We start from the raw sequence: 21,473 nt of genomic DNA on the forward strand, positions 1-21,473 counted from the left end.
TGATGTATTTTTTCAGGTTGAATTTTTAGGTGAAGAAGGAACTGGTCTTGGTCCAACTTTAGAGTTCTATGCCCTCGTAGCAGCAGAATTTCAAAAGAAAGAACTTGGGATTTGGCTGTGTGATGATGATTTTCCGGATGATGAATCCCGACAGGTACTTAATTTAAAGCAGAAAAATCTGTTTTTGTTTTGATATTGTAAAGAATATATCTTTTTATTTCTGTTGGACTGTGGATTAAAATTACAATGGCTGCAGTTTAAAGGATATGTCTACTGGAACAGTACGAGGGCTATATATATTACTGTCCTGAAACAGTGTGTGCCATGAAAGGCAGGATGGTGCCGAGGAGGTATCTGGTCTAATGGGCAACTGCCTGGCAACAACATTTTAATTGGCTCCTGACCAGGTGACCAGGGTTTGTGTGAGAGCAGTGCAGCAGAATAGCCCCTAGCCTGAAAGGAAAAATACTTTAAACCTCTCTCTCCTATGTGTGTAAGATTCCAGTAATTCTGCACTAATAGCTAGCTGGCTTTTCCCCTCATATCTCTATAACCTACTCTCTCTTTCTCTCTCTGAAAACCCCAAGAGGCAAAAGGGGAAATTCACTGTCAGAGACATTGAAAATCAAGTGCTCAACCAGTGAACTAAAGACTGAAAGTGCTGGAAGACATCAAAACTGTTTTATCCTACCCTTAAAATCCATGTTTTGTGTACTTTATGTGTCTTGTATGTGTGTGCATAGGGATTTAAGAAGGAAGAGAGTTTAGGTTATAGAGTTAGAAATTAGCAGTTCGTATTTCTTGATTTTGCCACTGGTTAAAGACAATTTATTCAATAAACAGTTATTTTACTTATTAATTTGCAAACCTGGTGCTCGTATTCTGTTAACCTAAATTAAACACTTAGCTGGGTTGATCAAACTTTTTTCACATTTGTCGCGGCTCAGGGAGCAGTGGGGCTTGATATTGCAGTGTACTCTCCCCAATGAGTCGTGACAATACACAGAAATGACAATTATTATTTACCAATTAAAATTCTGAATTTAGCAAATTATAACAACATTTTGTTCATAATATGAAGAGTAATGTGATGAAGATTTATCTTACACATGTCATTTTTCTGGTTTTATACAGGTTGACTTGGGTGGTGGACTTAAGCCACCAGGATATTATGTGCAGCGATCGTGTGGACTTTTTTCTGCTGCTTTCCCACAGGATAGTGAAGAAATGGACAGAATAACCAAGCTTTTCCATTTCCTGGGCATATTCTTAGCCAAGTGTGTTCAGGACAACAGACTGGTGGATATTCCAATTTCTAAACCTTTCTTTAAACTCATGTGTATGGGCGACATAAAAAGCAATATGAGTAAACTACTACATGAATATGGGACCCAGGTAGATGGTAACTTACATTATATTGAAAGCCAGTCTGAGGCTTCAACAGAAGAAGGTCATGATTCAATATCTGTTGGGAGCTTTGATGAAGACTCAAAATCAGAGTTTATTCTTGATCCTCCTAAACCTAAACCCCCTGGTTGGTTCCATGGAATTTTGACTTGGGAGGATTTTGAGTTGGTAAATCCGCACAGAGCTAGGTTCTTGAAGGAAATCAAGGAACTGTCAGTGAAGAGACGGCAAATATTAAGTAACAGAGCTTTTTCAGAAGATGAGAAAAACACACAACTCCAGGAGCTTACTTTGAAGAATCGATCAGGGTCAGGGCCACCACTCGGCATAGAGGATTTAGGGTATGAATTTCCTTTGTTTATTTGTGTTGTAGTCATTCAGTTGTCTCTGTATATTTTTCGTTCCATTTAACAGTTTGGTATCAGCTAAAAGCTATATTGGTCACATGTTGTGCTTCATAGATTCTAACTAGGCTTAAAGGTGGAACCTATGCTGGAAAGTTTCAAAATACGCCAGAGGTCTGAAAGTAATTACTGTTGTGACTCCAAAAGTCTTTTTAGCCTGCCTGTATGAATGCAGGTGTCAGCGTAAGATAATGAGTTCATATCCAGATTGAACAAGTTGTGTGCACAATTGAAGCCTGAAAGAAGAGCAGTCTACATGTTCCCCACAGTTACACTGTCACAACCTCTCCCAATATTGGCTTGTTAAGTGTGAACAGTGTCCCAGTGTTTTTCAGTTGTATTTTCTTTGACTAGGATAGGTCTAGAGACCAACAAGAGAGGGTGTGGCCTATAAAATGAAAAGAATAATATAAGTTTTCAGGAAAGTATGTTTCTTGGTACAGTTGGCGAATGGTGTTACTAAAGAAATGCTGATTTTCAGGCACTGGCTCTTGGGTCAGGATTGTGTTCTTGGTTATCAGCATTAAGGTTTTCAAACTTCTCTGGGTCCAAGACTCCAGAACAACTTCATTTTTAAGGTATGTCTATGAGTTTCATTGGTGGCTGCAAACTTCAGACACCGCCTTCGCATAGGGATCCAGGAGGTACTTGAGGCGCAACACAGTGCATGTAATTGTCACCGCAAAGCTTTGCCATTCAGCTTTGCATAAGCATCCATAAACTTCTGTGTTTGTAATTTTGCTTAGCCTGCAGGATTATTGAACTTCATAGTCTGGTGTGTGGATAAAACACCACATAAAATCCAATCTTAATTAATATTTAAATCTGCTAAATACAGCAATTATTTGGCAACAAGAAGTAGCTCCTGGAATAATTAAAAGAACCCTTGAATTCATCTTAAAGCTATTGGTACTCCTGTACTCTTAAATGTCCTCAGCATTATCCAAGAATCAAGAGCTCAATTTTTCCTTTTGACTTTGATATATTTTGCTTAAGGCTGATTGATTACATACTGTGCAGGTGTTTTGTTCCTCTCTTTTTGGATATACTTCAACCCTGCATGTTAAGTTTCCCTATACTTTCCATCAAGATCCTTATTTGAGCTCATGCTTAGAACTCTCAATTTTTCTGTGTTGAGCTCCCTTGCCTTTGACTTAGTTGTTCTGTCATTCTTTCTGTTTAAAATAGTTGAAGTATCCTTCCCCAGGTGGAGTTTTTTTTTGTGGACATTGCCATATAGTGCTCCACAGTGCCAACCTCTTACGAGAGGTCTGTGTATGAATGTGCATGTGCTTCCCATTTCCCTATTAGTATGCTGAAGTTAAATCACATTTATTTGTCTGTGGAAGTTAAATGAGAACAAAAATGAGGAATACTTCACATGGTAGGTAATCTAACAGTTGTTTGGCTTCATTAATTAAATTTGTGAGCAGGTCACGAATTATAATCAGAGAATTGGTATCAAATGCGATGACCAATATTTTTAATTTATGTGATTCTAAAAGTACATTTAACACATTTTATGAAGCCATCTTATATTTTCAATTGCATGCTATAGTTCATTGACACATCATGTTTCTTGGCACAACTGCTTGCATTGAGAGCAATGTGGTTTGGTAGAGGTTTGAAGTAATTCACTTGGTTTTGGGAGTGGTGTTGTGAGTTGTTTGTGGGTACCAGTGGTTATGTCTGTTGGGGTCATTGTCCTTTATGGTCAGTGATAGCCCAGTTCTTTTAATACTATTTTCACTTTTGTAAAAAGCCAGTTCTCAGGGAAGTATTTTTTTCTATTGGCACTGAACTGTTGATGGTATTTGTAGATGCACCAGGTCACTTAACTGGCTGACCCATAAGATGCACACAAGGCAAAAAGTTTGCAGGAAGGGGAATAATAAACAAAATGCCAAAGACAAAGTGAGTTATACTGTGCAAAATATTAAATGCTTCTACTCGAAGTCATTTGAAACCAACTATTAAACATTGGGTATTTTTTAATTGTTTCTTTATTTAATTATTTGTCCACATCTTGCAGGCTGAATTTCCAGTTTTGTCCTTCGTCCAAAGTACATGGATTTACAGCTGTTGATTTGAAGCCAAATGGTGATGATGAGGTCAGTGGTAAAATTTTAAGAAATACTTGGGGAAAGAGTTTTAATTTGTTTTTAACATGGTCTCTGCTCTTTTCCCCTTCTCCCATCACCTGAACTGCTTCCAGTATTAACATTTGGGTTGGGTAACATGATAATACATATGATAGGCTAGGGTTTGTGTATTGCTTTGTATCACTTTGTCTTTGACTCAAGAACAAAGAACAAAGAAAAGTAAAGTACAGGAACAGGCCCTTCGGCCCTGCAAGCCTGCACCGATCATAGTGCCTGTCAAACTAAAACATTTTGCACTTCCAGGGTCTGTATCCCTCTATTCCCATCCTATTTATGTATTTGTCAAGCTGCCTCTTGACGAATTGCAAATGACTAAGCAGTGTAAATTCAGAAGCGCCTGGATGTTACATGCAAAATATATAGTTTTATATAACTGTTAAAGACAGAACACTGAGGAGGAAAAGAAAGTTGAGGATTTGAACAAAAATATGGTTATGGATCAGTATATTAGTATCAGGTCAGTATCTGATCCTGCCATTATTGAGCAAGTGAAATTGTGCAAAAGTAGATCAGAATGCTCTTTGCAAGGCTAGCAAAAATTGTAACAGATGTCAAACACCACTATCGTACCTGCTTCCACCTCCTCCTCTGGCAGCGAATTCCAGACACTCACTACCCTCTGCGTAAAAAACTTGCCCCGCACATCTCCTCTAACATTTTCCCCCCTCACCTTAAATCTATGTCCCCTAGTAATTGACTCTTCCATCCTTGGTAAGAGAGGAATGTGTGCCAAAGCAGTTGGAATGGAACATTATTGTTTGCCTTTTTAGTTTTGGTTTGTTTTGGATTCATTTATCATGTTATTGTTTTAGATGGTAACGATAGACAATGCAGAAGAGTACGTAGAATTGATGTTTGACTTCTGTATGCACACTGGAATACAAAAACAGATGGATGCTTTCCGAGGTAATGTCCTTTGTTAACCCTAAATTTACTAAAATCGAGGACCAGATCACATTGTTAAAAATCTGCTTAAGTGCTTAATTACTAGATGTCTTTCTGTGGCAGATTCAATTGGTAATTAATGAGCAAATCCAGTAAGCTTTCAAGACTAACATAGAGGCTCAGGGCAAGATGGCATTTGTGCAAAGCAAATGGCGAAGCAGTGTAAATTCAGAAGCACCTGGATGTTACATGCATAATATATAGTTTTATATAACTGTTAAAGACAGAACACTGAGGAGGAAAAGAAAGTTGAGGATTTGAACAAAAATATGGTTATGGATCAGTATATTAGTATCAGGTCAGTATCTGATCCTGCCATTATTGAGCAAGTGAAATTGTGCAAAAGTAGATCAGAATGCTCTTTGCAAGGCTAGCAAAAATTGTAACAGATGTCAAAAAGTTAAGCAAGGGCAATTATAAATTGAAAGACTCAATTAGAAAATGTAAAGATTTTATGAGAGAGTTATTTATCATTTCCTCTTCCGTTTTCCCTCTACCCACCACTGCACTAACCCCCACCCCCACCATTTCCAGATGGATTCAACCGCGTTTTTCCTTTGGAAAAGCTGAGCTCGTTCAGCCATGAAGAAGTTCAAATGATCCTTTGTGGAAACCAGTCACCGTCTTGGACTGCAGAGGATATCATTAACTATACGGAACCCAAATTGGGCTATACCCGTGATAGGTATTAACATTCTGTACTACCAAAGGACAATTCTGTGTATTCATATTGATACATGTGTTATTAAAAATGCTAAGTTACTATTTCCTCAAAAGCTATGAACAGGGTAGTTGTTTACGATACAGATTTGAATAAAGGATACATATGTGTTTGCTGGATACCACATTCAAAGATTGTGTCAAATGAACCACTGTCATTTTTTTAATACCACTTTCAAAGTATTCGTAAATGTCCTTGTGCAATGTTCTGTATTGTGCACTTGCAGGGAATGCAGCAGTCAGAGTCATTATGGCACTGAAGGAGGCCATTCAGCCCTTTGAGTTTGTGCCAGCTATGAAGAATAGTCCAGTTAATCCCATTCCCCCGCTCTACCCCAGAGCCCTGCATGTTTATTTCCCTCAAGTTTCTATCCAATTTCCTTTTGAAATCTTCTCTACTTTCACTGCCTTCATAGGCAGTGTTCCAGATCATTATCACTCACTGCATAAGTGAATTCTTCCTCACATTCCCCTTGCATATTGTGCACAAATCCATAAAACTGTGTCCACTTTTACCATCATTAATGGGAACTTTTTTTAAACCTATCTTAATTTTGTACACCTCCATCAAATTTTCCCTCAACCTCTTTTACTCCAAAATGAACAGATTGAACAGTATGTTGTGTCCATTTATGACGAGAAATTAGTTTCTGCAAAATGTTATCTTGCAAGTTAAACAATGCAGTCCAAAATGCAAATTAAAGCAATTCATGTTTGCTCCCCGCCGCCCCCCAAATCAGATCGCTGTCGTACAACGTGCACGGCTAAAAGGGTGAGAAAGTGATACATTTCAAGACTTCTAGTGGCTGACATGGGCCCAGTAAAAGGTTTGACACTATTCTAGGTAATAATCCTTAAGATTTCCTCCACAAATTTTCACAGACCCATAGATGACATTGGTAGAGTGTTAGTTGGCACCCATGATTCTCAATCTCAGCAGTGTTTTACCATCGACTCGGGATTGTTTAGGTTTATAATGTACATAAACTTGAGCCAGTTTTACAAGCAGTGTTTCACTGAACATGTGGCCAAGAGGATTTTATATTAAATTTTCCCTTTCCTTTAGGTTGTGGTTTCTCATGCTGTTTCTTTTTTTATCACAAACAAAAACAAAAATACCTTTTTTATATGTTGACTTCTGCCTGACTTGGTGTAATTCATATTATTTGCTCAACATAGGAAAATGAGCCATGTCCAGTATCTCTTATTACATCCTATTTTCACTCTTTTTGCTCAGTCCGGGATTCATTCGCTTTATAAAAGTTCTTTGTGGGATGTCGTCAGATGAAAGGAAGGCATTTCTGCAGTTCACCACAGGATGCTCCACTCTCCCACCAGGTGGTTTAGCTAACCTTCATCCACGGCTCACCATTGTACGCAAGGTATGTAATCTAAACTACATTGAAAGATTTGTTCATGTTGAAAAACTGCCAAAACTTTTAGTAAAATATCTCCTCTTAGATAAATGTTAATTGCATAAATCTGTTCTGGAATAAAGAGATCTAGATTGTAAGTTCTATGAGGTTGGTTACTACTAAACATGATGATGCATTAACTTACCCAAGGGATATATTTTAATATATTTCTTCTTGTTAGGTTGATGCAACAGATGCAAGTTATCCATCAGTAAACACGTGTGTGCACTACCTTAAATTGCCTGAATATTCCTCTGAAGAAATTATGAGAGAACGCTTGCTAGCTGCTACAATGGAGAAAGGTTTTCATCTTAATTGAGCTAATGGACATTGATGGATAGTGAATGGGACACTGAATCTGAAACTAGAACTCTTGTGTTTGTGTGAAAAATGTTGATCTCCAGCTGTGTTCTTATACAGCTTGCCTTTTTTTTGAGGCTTTAAAGAAAAAACATAATGAATAAATGTTAGCTGCTAAAGTTTTGGCAGGAACAAACTTCTCCTGTTAATAACAAGGCCAGCAAATATAATGACACAGAGCACTGTGTGCTGCTTCAAGGGCTTATGAGATTGGAAGCTGGGACAGTCCTGTAAATGTTCCTAAGAGCAGTTTTTGTCATGTTTTCAGTGTTTAATTTCTGACAATGCATTGTGTTCTATTTAGTTTATTACGTACAGCAATTGGTACCTGGGTTCACTACGAATGCCACTTTTTGACGACCTGTGCTGGCCTAATGCTATCGGTCAAGAACCTGCTTGTGTAGAATTGTAATGTATAGAGAGTGAGTGGGCATTTCTTCCAACAGCATTTCCTGTTTACTAGTGCCTGCACTGTTTGAGTATTAAAATATTACTTGCTCTCATTTTAGTATACAATCATGAATAAGCTTTTTTTCCCCTCGTTTGTTTGGCGTGCGTATGTTTTCATTCTTTAATGTCCTGCTCTGAAGATCAAATCCTTGAGTGCATTTGTGCAATTTTACAGTAAAGCTAGAAACACTGGTTCTAGGTGCAAGGCACACATTAAAGCAAGCTAAGCTTTTCCCTGTATTTCTTTGTATATTATAAACATTTATTTAACTTGAGTTGCAGTTTCAAGTCTCACAAACTATTTTCAAATGTGTATGCTTAAAATAATCATTAAAATATTTGCAAAGTATTTGAGTGAATAGCCTTTTTTGTATTTGGTTGAGCATTTGTAATTTAGTGATTTTTTTTGTGGGCGGGAAGGAAAACTTTTATTTTTGCTTAAGCTAAATGTGTATAAAAAAAGCTGAAAGAAAATGAAATTGCCTTTACACCTTTCCTTTCACATTCTCAGGGTACCCTAAGCTGCTTCACAGTCAACGAATTACTCGTGAATCATTCACTTAATTTTATTATTCCATGTGCAGTGAATAAGTCATATAACTTCTAAAATCAGATACGTCAAAAAATTTCAGCATGGAAACATATTGACCTGATACTAGTACTTTACCCCGTCCCAGCTGCCTTGCCTTATTCCTTAATTGAATCTGCAGGTGCCCAGTGATCGGGCCTAAAACCAGTTTCTGCAGGTGCCCTTCCATTGCAAAGAGAGGAAACTGCGGTGGGAGGCCCAAGTCCACCTTATTTTTTTATGTTTGCTATTTTCATGCACTTGTACATATAGGCTCAGACCTGCCTCTCTACCAAAGTCTTAGAAAGCACTGGGGCAATGTAAATAGGATAGCGACTCAACATATTAGGATTTTTTTCTTTCCACAGCAGTTCAGAACTAAGTATTCCCCAGGAGCTATGGAGATGAATAAGTTACTTTGTTTAGGATCTCTGCTGATTTAGTGGTAATTCTCTTTCTCCTGTCATCATTTGGTTGCAACAAGCTTTTCCACTGAGAGATGCATTGCGCAAACATTGACAGATGAAGTTTTATATCCTCACTGAATTGAGTTCTCCCCACCAAATTGCTGGAGCTAACTTGTCTTTCATTTATGACATATGTATGAGGAGAAGAGTTATCTCTGGATCACTGTTACAAACCTTGAAAGAACTGGCTAAAAAATGCATCTTACCAGTGGCATGGGGACAGGTTGCCTATCAAGAGATTTAATGAATAATAAAGTGCTGGAAAACCTGTCTGGCAGCATCTGTGGAGAGAGAAACGGAGTTAAGGTTTCGAGTCCAATTGAAGGGATTGCCAATTTCATACTGGAGGTGACTGTTTAGAAAATTACCACAAAATACTTAAAAGTATGCTCCAATTCAGTTTCCTCAGTGAAATTTTGTTTTCTCACTGTATACTTCATCGAATAGAACATGCATCTAAAACTAAATTCAGTTATAAAGCCACCGCACCTAAATTGGCTTTTAGGGATGATGTATGGAAAAAATTGAACATAATTGCTTAAATGGGGATCATAATGTGTTGGCTCTTGCTGTCACTGCATTAGGGCTCAATTTGTGATCCCAAATACAGGAAGAAGGTGCATATCACATTGCATATGACCACCTACACAGCGACTGACTTTATGTAATCTACATACAAGGACAGAACTATCCACAAATCGGTCTGCACTCATTGAGATTGTTCCATGGACCTGTTCTTGGCATGATCTAATGACCCAGTGCTTTCTGGCCAGACTGAATAAATCTCCATGACCATTTAACAATCCTTTGAACCATTTTTGGAAAATACATTTACGTGTCTCCTTCAGACCTGGGAAGATGAACAGATTCATGAAATTTAGGAGAGATTGAGAACATAATTTTAGTATTTCATATTTCATAAAGGAGAGCTGACATCAGGCTCAACCAATTTTAGGTTGGGCCAATTGGCCTTTTTCTGTGCTGTTTAGCCAATCAGTCCTTGCTGACATTTATGTTCCACCCGTGCTTTCTCCCATTTTTCCTCATCTAAATCATGATTGTAACCCTTCATTCCCTTCTCTCTCGTATGCTTGTCTATCTTACTCTTAAATTTATCTATGCTATTTGCTTCAACCATAACGAGTTCTACATTCTCACCATTCTTCGGGTAAAAAAGTTTCTTCTGAATTCCCTATTAGACTTCTTGGTGACTATCTTATAGTGATGGCCACTAGTTATCCTCTTCTCCACAAAAGGATACATTCTGTGTATCCAGTCTATCAAAGTTTTCATAATTTTAAAGACCTCATCCCTCAGCCTTTTTTCACGAGAAAAGAGAGCAGCTTGTCAATCCTTTCCTAATGTGTATACCCTGTATACATATCAGCTATTTCTGACATCGTCTTTATAATAATCTTCTCTGCTCCCTCTCCAAGTGCCTCTATATCTGTTTTATAATATGGCAACCAGAGCTCCATGCTGTACTCAAGTGTTATCTACCAATTTGAGTTTAACAAGTGTGCTCCTCCTGTGTTTTCTTGTTCATCCTTCGAGTTGAAGATGACCATGTTCATCATCTGGGTAGGGTTCTAGTAGGTACCTAGGTGTCTGTTAAGGCTGATCTGTGCCTGGAAGGTTCTGCTGCAAATGTGTTTTTTAAGGAGCATCTTAAAGAAGGAGAAGGAGCCAGAGAGATCTAGGGACTGAATTCCAGAGCTTGGGATCTAAGTAGCAGAAGGATTGGCCTCCATTGCTGGAACAAAAAAGAAACTCTGGGTGTGTAAGACGTCACAATTAAGGGTTGTAGGAATTTGAAAATGTGGATGAGAATTTTAAAAATGTTGTTTGTTAAGACATGCAATTTTGAGATTTGTAATTACTGCAAATATAGGTTTTTCGTACTGTTGTATTGAATACTCTTCGTGTGCATGTTTAATTAGTTTAATTTGTTTTGTAGTTTGCACCCTCAAATTTATAATGTATATTCAATTTGCCTGTCGAAAACCAGAATGCTCCAGGAAGCCACAGTACAGTGGTAAGGGCCTTCTGTTAAATCCATAGATCTCCTTATAGCTCCCAGATATTGAGCAGATAAATTCACCTTTTGGTTCATGGTTCATGAGTTCTACTTACAGGAGTAAATATTGAAGCAGAACCCAAACAGCGTATCTAGCATAAAAGCCTAAAAACATAACAATGGGTCCATATAGAAGCAATTTCAGATCTCATGCCTTTTTGAAAAGGGCATGTTTAGTGTTGCTATAAATTGGGTCTTAGTGACCTCAAGTACAGGAAAAATAAATAATTGTAGTTTTAAGTACATTCAATGTCTCGGCCTCCACAGCCTTCTGTGGTAGAGAATTCCACAGGTTTACCATCCTCTGAGTGAAGAAGTTTCTCCTTATCTCAGTCCTAAATGGTCTGCCCTGTATCCTGAGACTGTGACCCCCCTAGACCCTCCGCCCCCAGCCAGAGGAAACATCATTCTTCCATCCAATTTGTCCAACCCTGTCAGAATTTTATACGTTTCAATGAGATCCCCTCTCATTCTTCTTAACTTCTGTGAATACAGGCTTAGTCGGCCCAATCTCTCCTCATATGACAATCCTGTCATCCCAGGGATCAGTCTGGTGAACCTTCGCTGTGCTCTTTCTATGGCAAGTATATCCTTTCTTAGGTAAAGGGACCAAAACTGCACGCAATACTCCAGATGTGGTCTCACCAAGGCCTTGTACATCTGCAGCAAGACATCCTTGCTCCTGTACTCATGTCCTCTCACAATGAAGCCCAACATACCATTTGCCGCCTTAACTGCTTGCTGCACCTGCATGCTTGCTTTCAGTGATTGGTGTACAAGGACATGCAGGTCCCTTTGTACATCAGCATTTCCCAATCTATCACCATTTAAATAATACTCTGCCATTCTGTTTTTCCTACCGAAGTGGATAACTTCACACTTATCCATGTTATACTGCATCTGCCATGCATTTGCCCACTCACTCAACCTACCTAAGTCGCCTTGAAGCCTCTTAACACCCTCCTCACCACTCACATTTCCACCAAGTTTCGTGTCATCAGCAAAATTGGAAATATTACATTTGGTTCCCTCATCCAAATCATTGATATATATTGTGAATAGCTGGGGCCCAAGCACTGATCCCTTTGCCACCCCACTAGTCGCTGCCTGTTACTCTGAAAAAGACCCACTTTTTCCTACTCTGTTTCCTATCTGCCAACCAATTCTCAATCCATGCTAATATATTACCCCCAATCCCATGTGCTTTAATTTTACACACTAACCTCTTATGTGGGACCTTATCAAAAGCCTTCTGAAAATCCAAATGCACCACATCCACTGGTTCTCCCTTACCTACTCTGCTAGTTACGTCCTCAAAAAAAAACTCCAGTAGGTTTGTCAAACATGATTTCCCTTTTATAAATCCATGCTTTGTCTAATCCATTTGATATTTTCTACTTGCACACATACAGGGGAGAGAGCCAGTGTACAAACAGATGAGCTAAGGGTGAGGATTGACACGTGGAATTGTGATATAGTAGCCATCACTGAGATGTGGTTGAGGGAGGGGCAGGATTGGCAGCTCAACATTCCAGGATATAGAACCTTCAGGTGAGACAGGGGAGGGGGTAAAAGAGGAGGCATTGCATTATTAGTTAAGGAGTCAGTTACTGCAGTAAGGAGAGATGATATCATGGAGGGGGCATCGAATGAAGCTTTGTGGGTAGAGCTTAGGAATAAAAAAGGGGCAGCCACATTGTTGGGTGTTTATTATAGACCCCTAGATAGTCAGTGGGAAATTGAGGAACAAATATGTGCACAATTTGCGGAGGTGTGTTAAAACAATAACAAAAGGGTAATTATATCAGGTGATTTCAACTTTCCCAACATTAATTGGGATAGACATAGACAAGGACTTGAATGGGGTGGATTTCTTGAAATGTGTACAGGAGAACATTTTAGGTCAATATGTAGAGGGTCCAACAAGGGACGGTGCAGTGCTGGACCAAATTCTGGGGAATGAAGCTGGACAGGTGACTGAGATGGTGGTGGTGGGGGAGCGTTTTAGTGATAGCGACCACAACATGGTACAGTTTAAGTTTGTTATGGACAAAGAAATAGACAAGTTGCAAAAAAGTTTTGGATTGGGAGGAGTGTGGATTTTAGTAAAATTAGGCAGGATCTGGCCAAGGTAGACTGGGAACAACTACTTGTGGGGAAATCTACAAAGGAGCAGTGGGGGGTGTTCAAAAAGGAAATGGGGAGGGTACAGGCTCAAAATGTTCCCTCTAGGGTGATAGGAAGGAGTAACAAGCCCAGAGAATCATGGATGACCAGAGATACTCAGGATACGATGAGAAGGAAAAGAGAGGCTTTTAGCAGGTACAAGGGAAGCAAATCAGCGGAGGCATTAGTGGAGTACAGAAAATGCAGAGTGGAGCTTAAGAAAACAATTCGGAGAGCAAAGAGGGGATATGAGAAAGCTCTGGCTGGTAAAAGTAGGGAAAATCCCAAGATATTCTATAAGTATATCAATGGGAAGAGGATAACCAAGGTAAGAGTAGGGCCCATGAGGGACCAAGGGGGCAATCTATGGATGGAGCCAGAGGACATTGCTAGAATGTTGAATGAATACTTCACATCTGTCTTCACCCAAGAGAATGAGGATGAAGGTATTGAACTCAGGGAGAGAGACTGCGAGGTTCTTGAGCAAATTGATATAGGGAGTGACAAGGTATTGGAGGTGTTGGCAGGCTTAAAAGTGGACAAATCTCCAGGTCCGGATGATTTGTGTCCCAGACTGCTGAGGGAGGCAAGGGAGGAGATCGCAGGGGCTCTGGCCCAAATTTTTAATTCCTCTCTGGCCACGGGGGAGCTGCCAGAGGACTGGAGAACAGCTAATGTGGTTCCGCTATTTAAGAAGGGTTGTAGAGATAAGCCAAGGAATTACAGGCCAGTGAGTCTCACGTCAGTGGTAGGGAAACTATTGGAGAAAATTCTGAAGGAGAGAATCTATCTCCACTTGGAGAGGCAAGGTTTGATCAAGGATAGTCAGCATGGCTTTGTCAGAAGGAGGTTATGCCTAACAAATTTGATTGAATTTTTTGAGGAGGTGACCAGGTGTGTAGGTGAGGGTAGTGCAGTTGATGTCGTTTATATGCATTTCAGCAAAGCCTTTGACAAGGTCCCACATGGGAGACTTATAAAGAAAGCAAATGCACATGGGATACAGGGTAATTTGATAAAGTGGATTCAAAATTGGAGGCAGAGGGTGATGACAGAAGGATGTTTTAGTGATGGAAGCCAGTGTCCAGTGGCGTACCACCGGGATCTGTGCTCGGTCCCCTATTATTTGTCATTTATATAAACGACATAGATGACTATGTGAGGGGTAGGATTAGTAAGTTTGCGAATGACACAAAGATTGGCCTGGTGGTTAATAGTGAGGTTGAGTGACTTGGGCTACAGGAAGATATCGACGGGATGGTCAAATGGGCAGATAAGTGGCAGATGGAATTTAACCCTGAAAAGTATGAGGTGATACACTTTGGAAGGAGTAATTTGACAAGTATTCAATGAACGGCATGACACTAGGAAGTTCTGAGGAACAAAGGGACCTTGGCGTGTGTCCCCACAGATTTCTGAAGGCGGAGGCGCATGTTAGTGGGGTGGTGAAAAAGGCATATGGGACACTTGCCTTTATCAATTGAGGTATAGATTACCAAAGTAGGGAGGTCATGTTGGAGTTGTATGGAACCTTGGTGAGGCCACAGCTGGAGTACTGTGTGCAGTTCTGGTCGCCACATTATAGGAAGGATGTGATTGCACTGAAGGGGGTGCAGAGGAGATTCACCAGGATGTTGCCTGGGATGAAACGTTTAAGTTATGAAGAGAGGTTGGATAGACTTGGGTTGTTTTTGTTAGAGTAGAGAAGACTGAGGGGCGACCTGATCGAGGTGTACAAGATTATGAGGGGCATGATCAGGGTGGATAGGGAGCAGCTGTTCCCCTTAGTTGAAGGGTCAGTCACAAGGGCACATAAGTTCAAGGTGAGGGGCAGGAGGTTATGGGGGGATGTGAGGAAAAACGTTTTTACCTAGAGGGTGATGACGGTCTGGAATGCACTGCCTGGGAGGGTGCTGGAGGCGGGTTGCCTCACATCTTTTAAAAAGTACCTGGATGAGCACTTGGCATGTCATAACATTCAAGGCTATGGGCCAAGTGCTGGTAAATGGGACTAAGTAGGTAGGTCAGGTGTTTCTCACATGTCAGTGCAGACTCGATGCGCCGAAGGGCAGTGTGTGATTCTGTGATAAGTGTCCTCTTATTACATCTTTTATAATAGACTAGCATTTTCACTACTTATGATGTTAGGCTAACTGGTCTATAATTTGCTGTTTTCCCCCTCCCTCCTTTTTTTAAATAGTGGGGTTACATTTGCCACCCTCCAATCTGCTGGGACTGTTCCATAACCTACAGAACTTTGGAAGATGACAACCCACTATTTCCATGGCCACCTCCTCCTGGGATGTAGATTATCAGGCCCTGGGGATTTATCGGCTTTCCTTCCTATTCATTTCTCCAGCACTATTTTTTTAGTAATACTAATTTCCTTTGAGTTCTCCTTCTCACTAGATCCTTGGGTTCCCTAGCATTTCTGGGAAGTTATTTGTGTCTTCCTCCATGAAGACACACCTAAAGTAGTTGTTTAATTGCTCTGCCATTTCCTTGTTCTCAATTATAAATTCTCCCATTTTGGACTGTAAGGGACCTACATTTGTCTTCAGTAATCTATTACATTTTACATACTTGTAGAAGCTTTTCAGTCTGCTTTTATGTTCCTTGCAAGTTTACTCTCTTACTCTCTGCCAATGATGACCTGTATTTGTTATGATCTATGAATAGGGCAGGTCTGTGGCATTATCCAGTCTTTGTTTATGTTGGTATTAAAATTATACTAGGGACAGCTGTCAAATCCCTGAATCATCAGGAAGAGGAGGCATTAGGCATCATAGGCAGAAAAACAGGAGAGACAGGAAGATGGGGAAGCGACAAGAGAAGGCTGGGGAATGTTCATCATACGTAGGTTTTCATTTCAGACTTGGTTGCCTTGCAGGAAGAGGCAAATGGCTACCCAGGCATTTCAAGATCTGAAACTGCTATGCCATCCTCACCAACACTATCACTGAATTCTTTAAAAAGTTTTTATAGCACAGAAGCCATCTTCATCTAACCACATCAACATTTCCTTTTTTCCTCTTTCCCTTGTGCTCATCTTGCTTCCCCTTAAATGTAACTATGCTATTCGTCTCAACTACTCCTGGTAGCACATTGTATGTTCTGCCCATTGTTTGGGTAAAGGAATTTCTCCTGAATCTCTATTGGATTTATGACTGACTACTTCAAATTATGACAGGCTGAGTTGAGAGAGTAGTTTTTACCACTTGAATCACAGGGAGACATATCTGCAGGTATCAACATTAGGTTCCATTCAGGAAAGTGCTTCAAAGATCAATGTTTCTATATGCAGATGACTGTGCCTAGCTGCCCACAAGAAGGAAGACATCCAGATATAGAAACAAGGAGCAGGAGTAGGCCATTCGGCCTTTCGAGCCTGCTCCGCCATTCATTATGATCATGGCTGATCATCCAACTCAATAGCCTGCTCCTGCTTTCTCCCCATACCCTTTGATCCCTTTCGCCCCAAGAGCTATATCTAACTCCTTCTTGAAAACATACAATGTTTTGGTCTCAACTATTTTCTGTGGTAATGAATTCCACAGACTCACCACTCTCTGAGTGAAGAAATTTCTCCTCATCTCAGTCCCAAATGGTCTACCCCATATCCTCAGACTGTGACCTCTGGTTCTGGACTCCCCCACCATTGGGAACATCCTTCCTGCATCTACCCTGTCTAGTCCTGTTACAATTTTATAGGTTTCTATGAGATCCCCCCTCATTCTTCTGAACTCCAGCGAAGATAATCCTAATCAACTCAATCTCTCCTCATATGTTAGTCCCACCATCCCAGGAATCAGTCGGGTAAACCTTCGCTGCACTCCCTCTATAGCAAGTACATCCTTCCTCAGATAAGGAGACCAAAACTGCACACAATATTCCAGGTGTGGTCTCACCAAGACCCTGTACAATTGCAGCAAGACATCCCTGCTCCTGTACTCGAATCCTCTGGCTATGAAGGCCAACATACCATTTGCCTTCTTTACCGCCTGCTGCACCTGCATGCTTACCTTCAGCGACTGGTGTACAAGGACACCCAGGTCTCGTCGCACATTCCCCTCTCTCAATTTATAGCCATTCAGATAATAATCTGCCTTCCTGTTTTTGCCACCGAGGTGGATAACCTCACATTTACCCACATTATACTGCATCTGCCATGCATTTGCCCACTTAGCTTATAAAAATCACACTGAAGCATCTCTGCATCCTCCTCACAGCTCACCCTCCCACCCAGCTTTGTGTCATTTGCAAATTTGGAGATATTACATTTAGTTCCCTCATCTAAATCATTAATATATATTGTGAATAACTGGGGTCCCAGCACCAATCCCTGCGGCACCCCACTAGTCCCTGCCTGCCATTCGGAAAAAGACCTGTTTATTCCTACTCTTTGTTTTATTCCTACACTCCAGAATGAGGCAAACAAATTCTTGAGTACTGTTAAAAATGCTTTGGCCTCCAAGTCAATGTCTCCAAGACCACGGTTATGTTTCAACCAACACCAGGCACATGTTTTGAAGTACCAGACATAATCTTGATGGCACCAGTCTCAAGACTGTAGAAATAGTTCTCATACCTTGGTAGTGTTCTCTCTAGGAACTACAATATTGATGAAGATAGCTGTGCCGGCATCCAGTAAGCAAGTAATGCCTGTAGCTGACTCTATGATGGTGTCTGAAAGAAGCATGACATTGAGCTGAAGACTAAAATCAAACTCAAAATCGGATGCCCATTCTGCACAATGCACGTTGCTGCATGGTGGTGCCCTGTTGCAGGATTAATCTGACTGCAGATCATGGGCCAGAAATTGCCATACTTGGGTCAGGACTGGTAATGCAATATCCCTAGGTATAAAACTTACAGGCATAATAGGAAAGCAGTGATAGTGGTATTATTTAGAGACTGTGACATAACACTAAAATGTAAAGATCCAAATAGAAGTAGCCCAACCTGAATCCCTTTGGATTAAGTTGAGGAGTAACAAGGAATTTTGTCACACTACAGAGAGTATACTGTAGATTGTCAAAGAAGAGCAAAGTATAATTGGTGGCAAAGTTTATACACAACTTAGAGAAATGTATATTAGCAATAGAATTATAGAACCACATGACCACCAGGTGTATCATTGAGTAATCCATCGGAATATTGAAGAGGCCCTTCAGGTTCTTAGGGCACTTCCAGCCTTATCGAAGTATTCGCCAACATCCTGTATAACATTGCACAGCAGAGCGAATCGGAGGTGAGGACGACAAGTTGTTTCCTCACTCATCTTTGGAGGAGAGGAGCATAGAGGAAGTGGAGGAGGAGAATGGTGAAGGTAAGTCACCTATCACCAGACCAGCTGCTTAGATTGCTGATTGGGATGCCCTAATATCACAAAGGATCACCAAGTATGAAATATTTTGTTAATTTATTCTTTCACTGGGTGTGGGCATGGTTGGCTAGGCCAGCATTTTATTGCCCATCCCTAATTGGCCTCTAGAAGGTGGCGGTGAACTTCGTATCGGTACACCCACAGTGCTGTTAAGAAAGGGGGGTTCCAGGATTTTGACCCAGCAACAATGAAGGAACAGTGATATATTTCCAAGTCAAGATGATGTGTGTCTTGGAGGGGAACTTTCAGGTGATCTTCCCATGCATCAGCTGCCCTTATCCTTTTAGTTAATAGAGGATGTGGGTTTGGAAGGTGCTGTCGAAGGAGCCTTGATGAGCTGCAGTGCATCTTGTACATGGTACCTACTGCTGCCACTGTGCATTGGTGGTGAAGGGAGTGAATGTTTAAGGTAGTGGATGGGGTGCCAATGATGCGGGCTGCTTTGTCCTGGATGGTGTTGAGCTTCTTGAATGTTGTTGGAGCAGCACTCATTCAGGCAAGTGCAGGTTATTCCATCACATTCCTGACTTTTGCTTTGTAAATAGTGGGCAGGCTTTGAGGAGTCAGGAGATGAGTTACTCGCCACAGAATTCCCAGCCTCTGACCTGCTCTTGTAGCCACAGTATTTATATGGCTAGTCCAGTCCAGTTTCTGGTCAATGATAATTCCCAGGATGTTGATAATGGGGGATTCAGCAACGATAATGCTGGGGAGATGGTTAGATTCTTTGTTGGAGATGGTCATTGCCTGGCACTTGCGTGGCACGAACATTACTAGCAATTTATCAGCCCAAGCCTGAACGCTGTCCAGGTCTTGCTGCGTATGGACACACACTGCTTCAGTATTTGAGGAGTTGCAATTAGTGCTGAACATTGTGCAATCATCAGCGAACATCCTCACTTCTGACCTTATGATGGAGGAAAGGTCATTGATGAAGCAGTTGAAGATGACTGGGCCTAGGTCACCGCACTGAGGAACTCCTGCAGCAATGTCCTGAGATTGACACAGGTGACCTCCAACAGCCATAACCGTCTTCCTTTGTGTTAGGTATGACTCCAGCCAGTGGAGATTTTCCCCTGATTCATGTTGACTTCTGTTTTGCTAGGGCTCCTTGATGCCACACTTGGTCAAATGTGACCTTGATATCAAGGGCAGCCACTCTCACCTCACCTTGGGAGTTCAACTCTTTTGTCCATGTTTGGACCAAGGCTGTAATGAAGTCAGGAGCTGAGGGTCCCCGGTGGAACCCAAACTGAGCATCAGTGAACAGGTTATTGCTGAGTAAGACACACTTGATAGAACTGTTGGTGACCCCTTCCATCACTTTGCTGATGATCAAGAGTAGACTGATAGGGTGGCAATTGACTAAGTTGGATTTGCCCTGCTTGTTGTGGTCAGGGCATACCTAATTAATTTTCCACATTGCCGGTTAGATGTCAGTTTTGTAGTTCGTTCTGGAGCACAAGTCTTCAGTACTATTGCTGGAATATGTCAAGGCCCATAGCCTTTGCAGTATCTAGTGTGTTCAACAGGTTCTTAATATCATGTGGAGTGAATTGAATGGGGCTGAAGTCTGATTCTGTGATGCTGAGGCCATCTTGGAGGAAGCTGAGATGGATCACTCATTCAGCGCTTCTGGCTAAAGATGGTTGCAAATGCTTCCACCTTGTCTTTTTGATTGATGTGTTAGGCTCCCCCATCATCGAGGCTGAGGATATTTGTGGAGCTTCTTCCTCCCATTAGTTGTTTAATTGCCCATCATCATTCACCACTGGATGTGGCAGGACTGCAGAGCTTAGATCTGATCCGTTGGTTGTGGGATCACTGCTCTATCGCTTGCTGCTTTCACTGTTTGGCATGCAAGTAATCCTGTGTTGTAGCTTCACCAGGTTGACATCTCATTTTTAGGTGTGCCTGGTTCTGCTCCTGGCATGCCCTCCTATACTCTTCATTGAACCAGGGTTAATCCACTAGCTTGATGGTAATGGTAGAATGCGGGATATGCCAGCCATGAGGTGGTTGAATACAGTTCTGCTGCTGCAGATGGCCTCCAGCACCCCATGGATGCCCGATCTTCAGTTGCTAGTTCTGTTCGAAATCTATCCCATTTAGCACAATGATAGTGCCACACAACACGATCAAGGGTATCTTCAATGCGAAGAAGGGATTTCATCTCCATAAGGAATGTACGGTTGCCACTCCTACCAATAATGTCATGGACAGATGCATCTGTAACAGGTCGTTTGGTGTGGGCAATGTCAAGGAGGTGTTTCCCTCTTGTTGGTTTCCTCACCACCTGCCACAAAACCAGTCCTGCAGCTATGCCCTTTAGAACTTGGCCATCTCATTCAGTAGTGGTGCTACCAAGCCACTCTTGGTGATGGATATTGAAGTCCCTTACCCAGAGTACATTCTGTGTCCTTGCCACTCAGTGCTTTTTCCAACTGGTGTTCAACATGGAGGAGTACCGAAAGATCAGCTGAGGGGATGGGGTAGATGGTAATTAACAAGAGATTTCCTTGCCCTTGTTTGACCTGATGCCATGAGACTTCATGGGGTCTGGAGTCAATGTTGAGGACTCCCAGGGCAATTCCCTCCCAAGTGTATACCATTGTGCCACCACCTTTGGTGAATCTGTCCTGCCAGTGGGACAGAGATGGTAATGGTGGTGTCTGGGACATTGTAAGGTATGATTCCGTGAGTATGACTATATCAGGCTGTTGCTTGACTAGTCTGTGGGAGAGCTCTCCCAACTTTGGCACAAACCATCCAGACGTTAGTAAAGAGGGCTTTGCAGGATTGACAAGGCTGGGTTAGCCATTGTCATTTCTGGTACTTAGGCTGATGCCGGATTGGCTCTCCAGTTTTGTTCCTTTATGACTTTTCTGTAGCAATTTGGTACAAATGAGTGGCTTTCTGGGCCACTTCAGAGGGCTGTTAAAAATA

General features: G+C 41.2%; 1 protein-coding gene across 4 annotated transcripts in view; it reads left to right on the plus strand.

Moving 5' to 3' along the window:
* Positions 1-8,212, plus strand: part of hectd1 (HECT domain containing 1) — a 182,225-nt gene extending 174,013 nt beyond the window's left edge. For all 4 annotated transcript variants that reach the window (XM_078562871.1, XM_078562873.1, XM_078562872.1 and 1 more), the window contains 7 exons: positions 17-154; positions 1,135-1,748; positions 3,844-3,922; positions 4,786-4,879; positions 5,453-5,603; positions 6,876-7,020; positions 7,235-8,212. In XM_078562871.1, coding sequence (XP_078418997.1) covers positions 17-154; positions 1,135-1,748; positions 3,844-3,922; positions 4,786-4,879; positions 5,453-5,603; positions 6,876-7,020; positions 7,235-7,372 — 1,359 coding nt within the window. In that variant the 3' untranslated portion in view covers positions 7,373-8,212. The remainder of the gene's footprint in view (positions 1-16; positions 155-1,134; positions 1,749-3,843; positions 3,923-4,785; positions 4,880-5,452; positions 5,604-6,875; positions 7,021-7,234) is intronic.
* Positions 8,213-21,473: the final 13,261 nt, after the last annotated feature.

The sequence above is a fragment of the Cetorhinus maximus genome, chromosome 18, assembly GCF_964194155.1.
Source record: "Cetorhinus maximus chromosome 18, sCetMax3.hap1.1, whole genome shotgun sequence".
Lineage (NCBI taxonomy): Eukaryota > Metazoa > Chordata > Chondrichthyes > Lamniformes > Cetorhinidae > Cetorhinus > Cetorhinus maximus.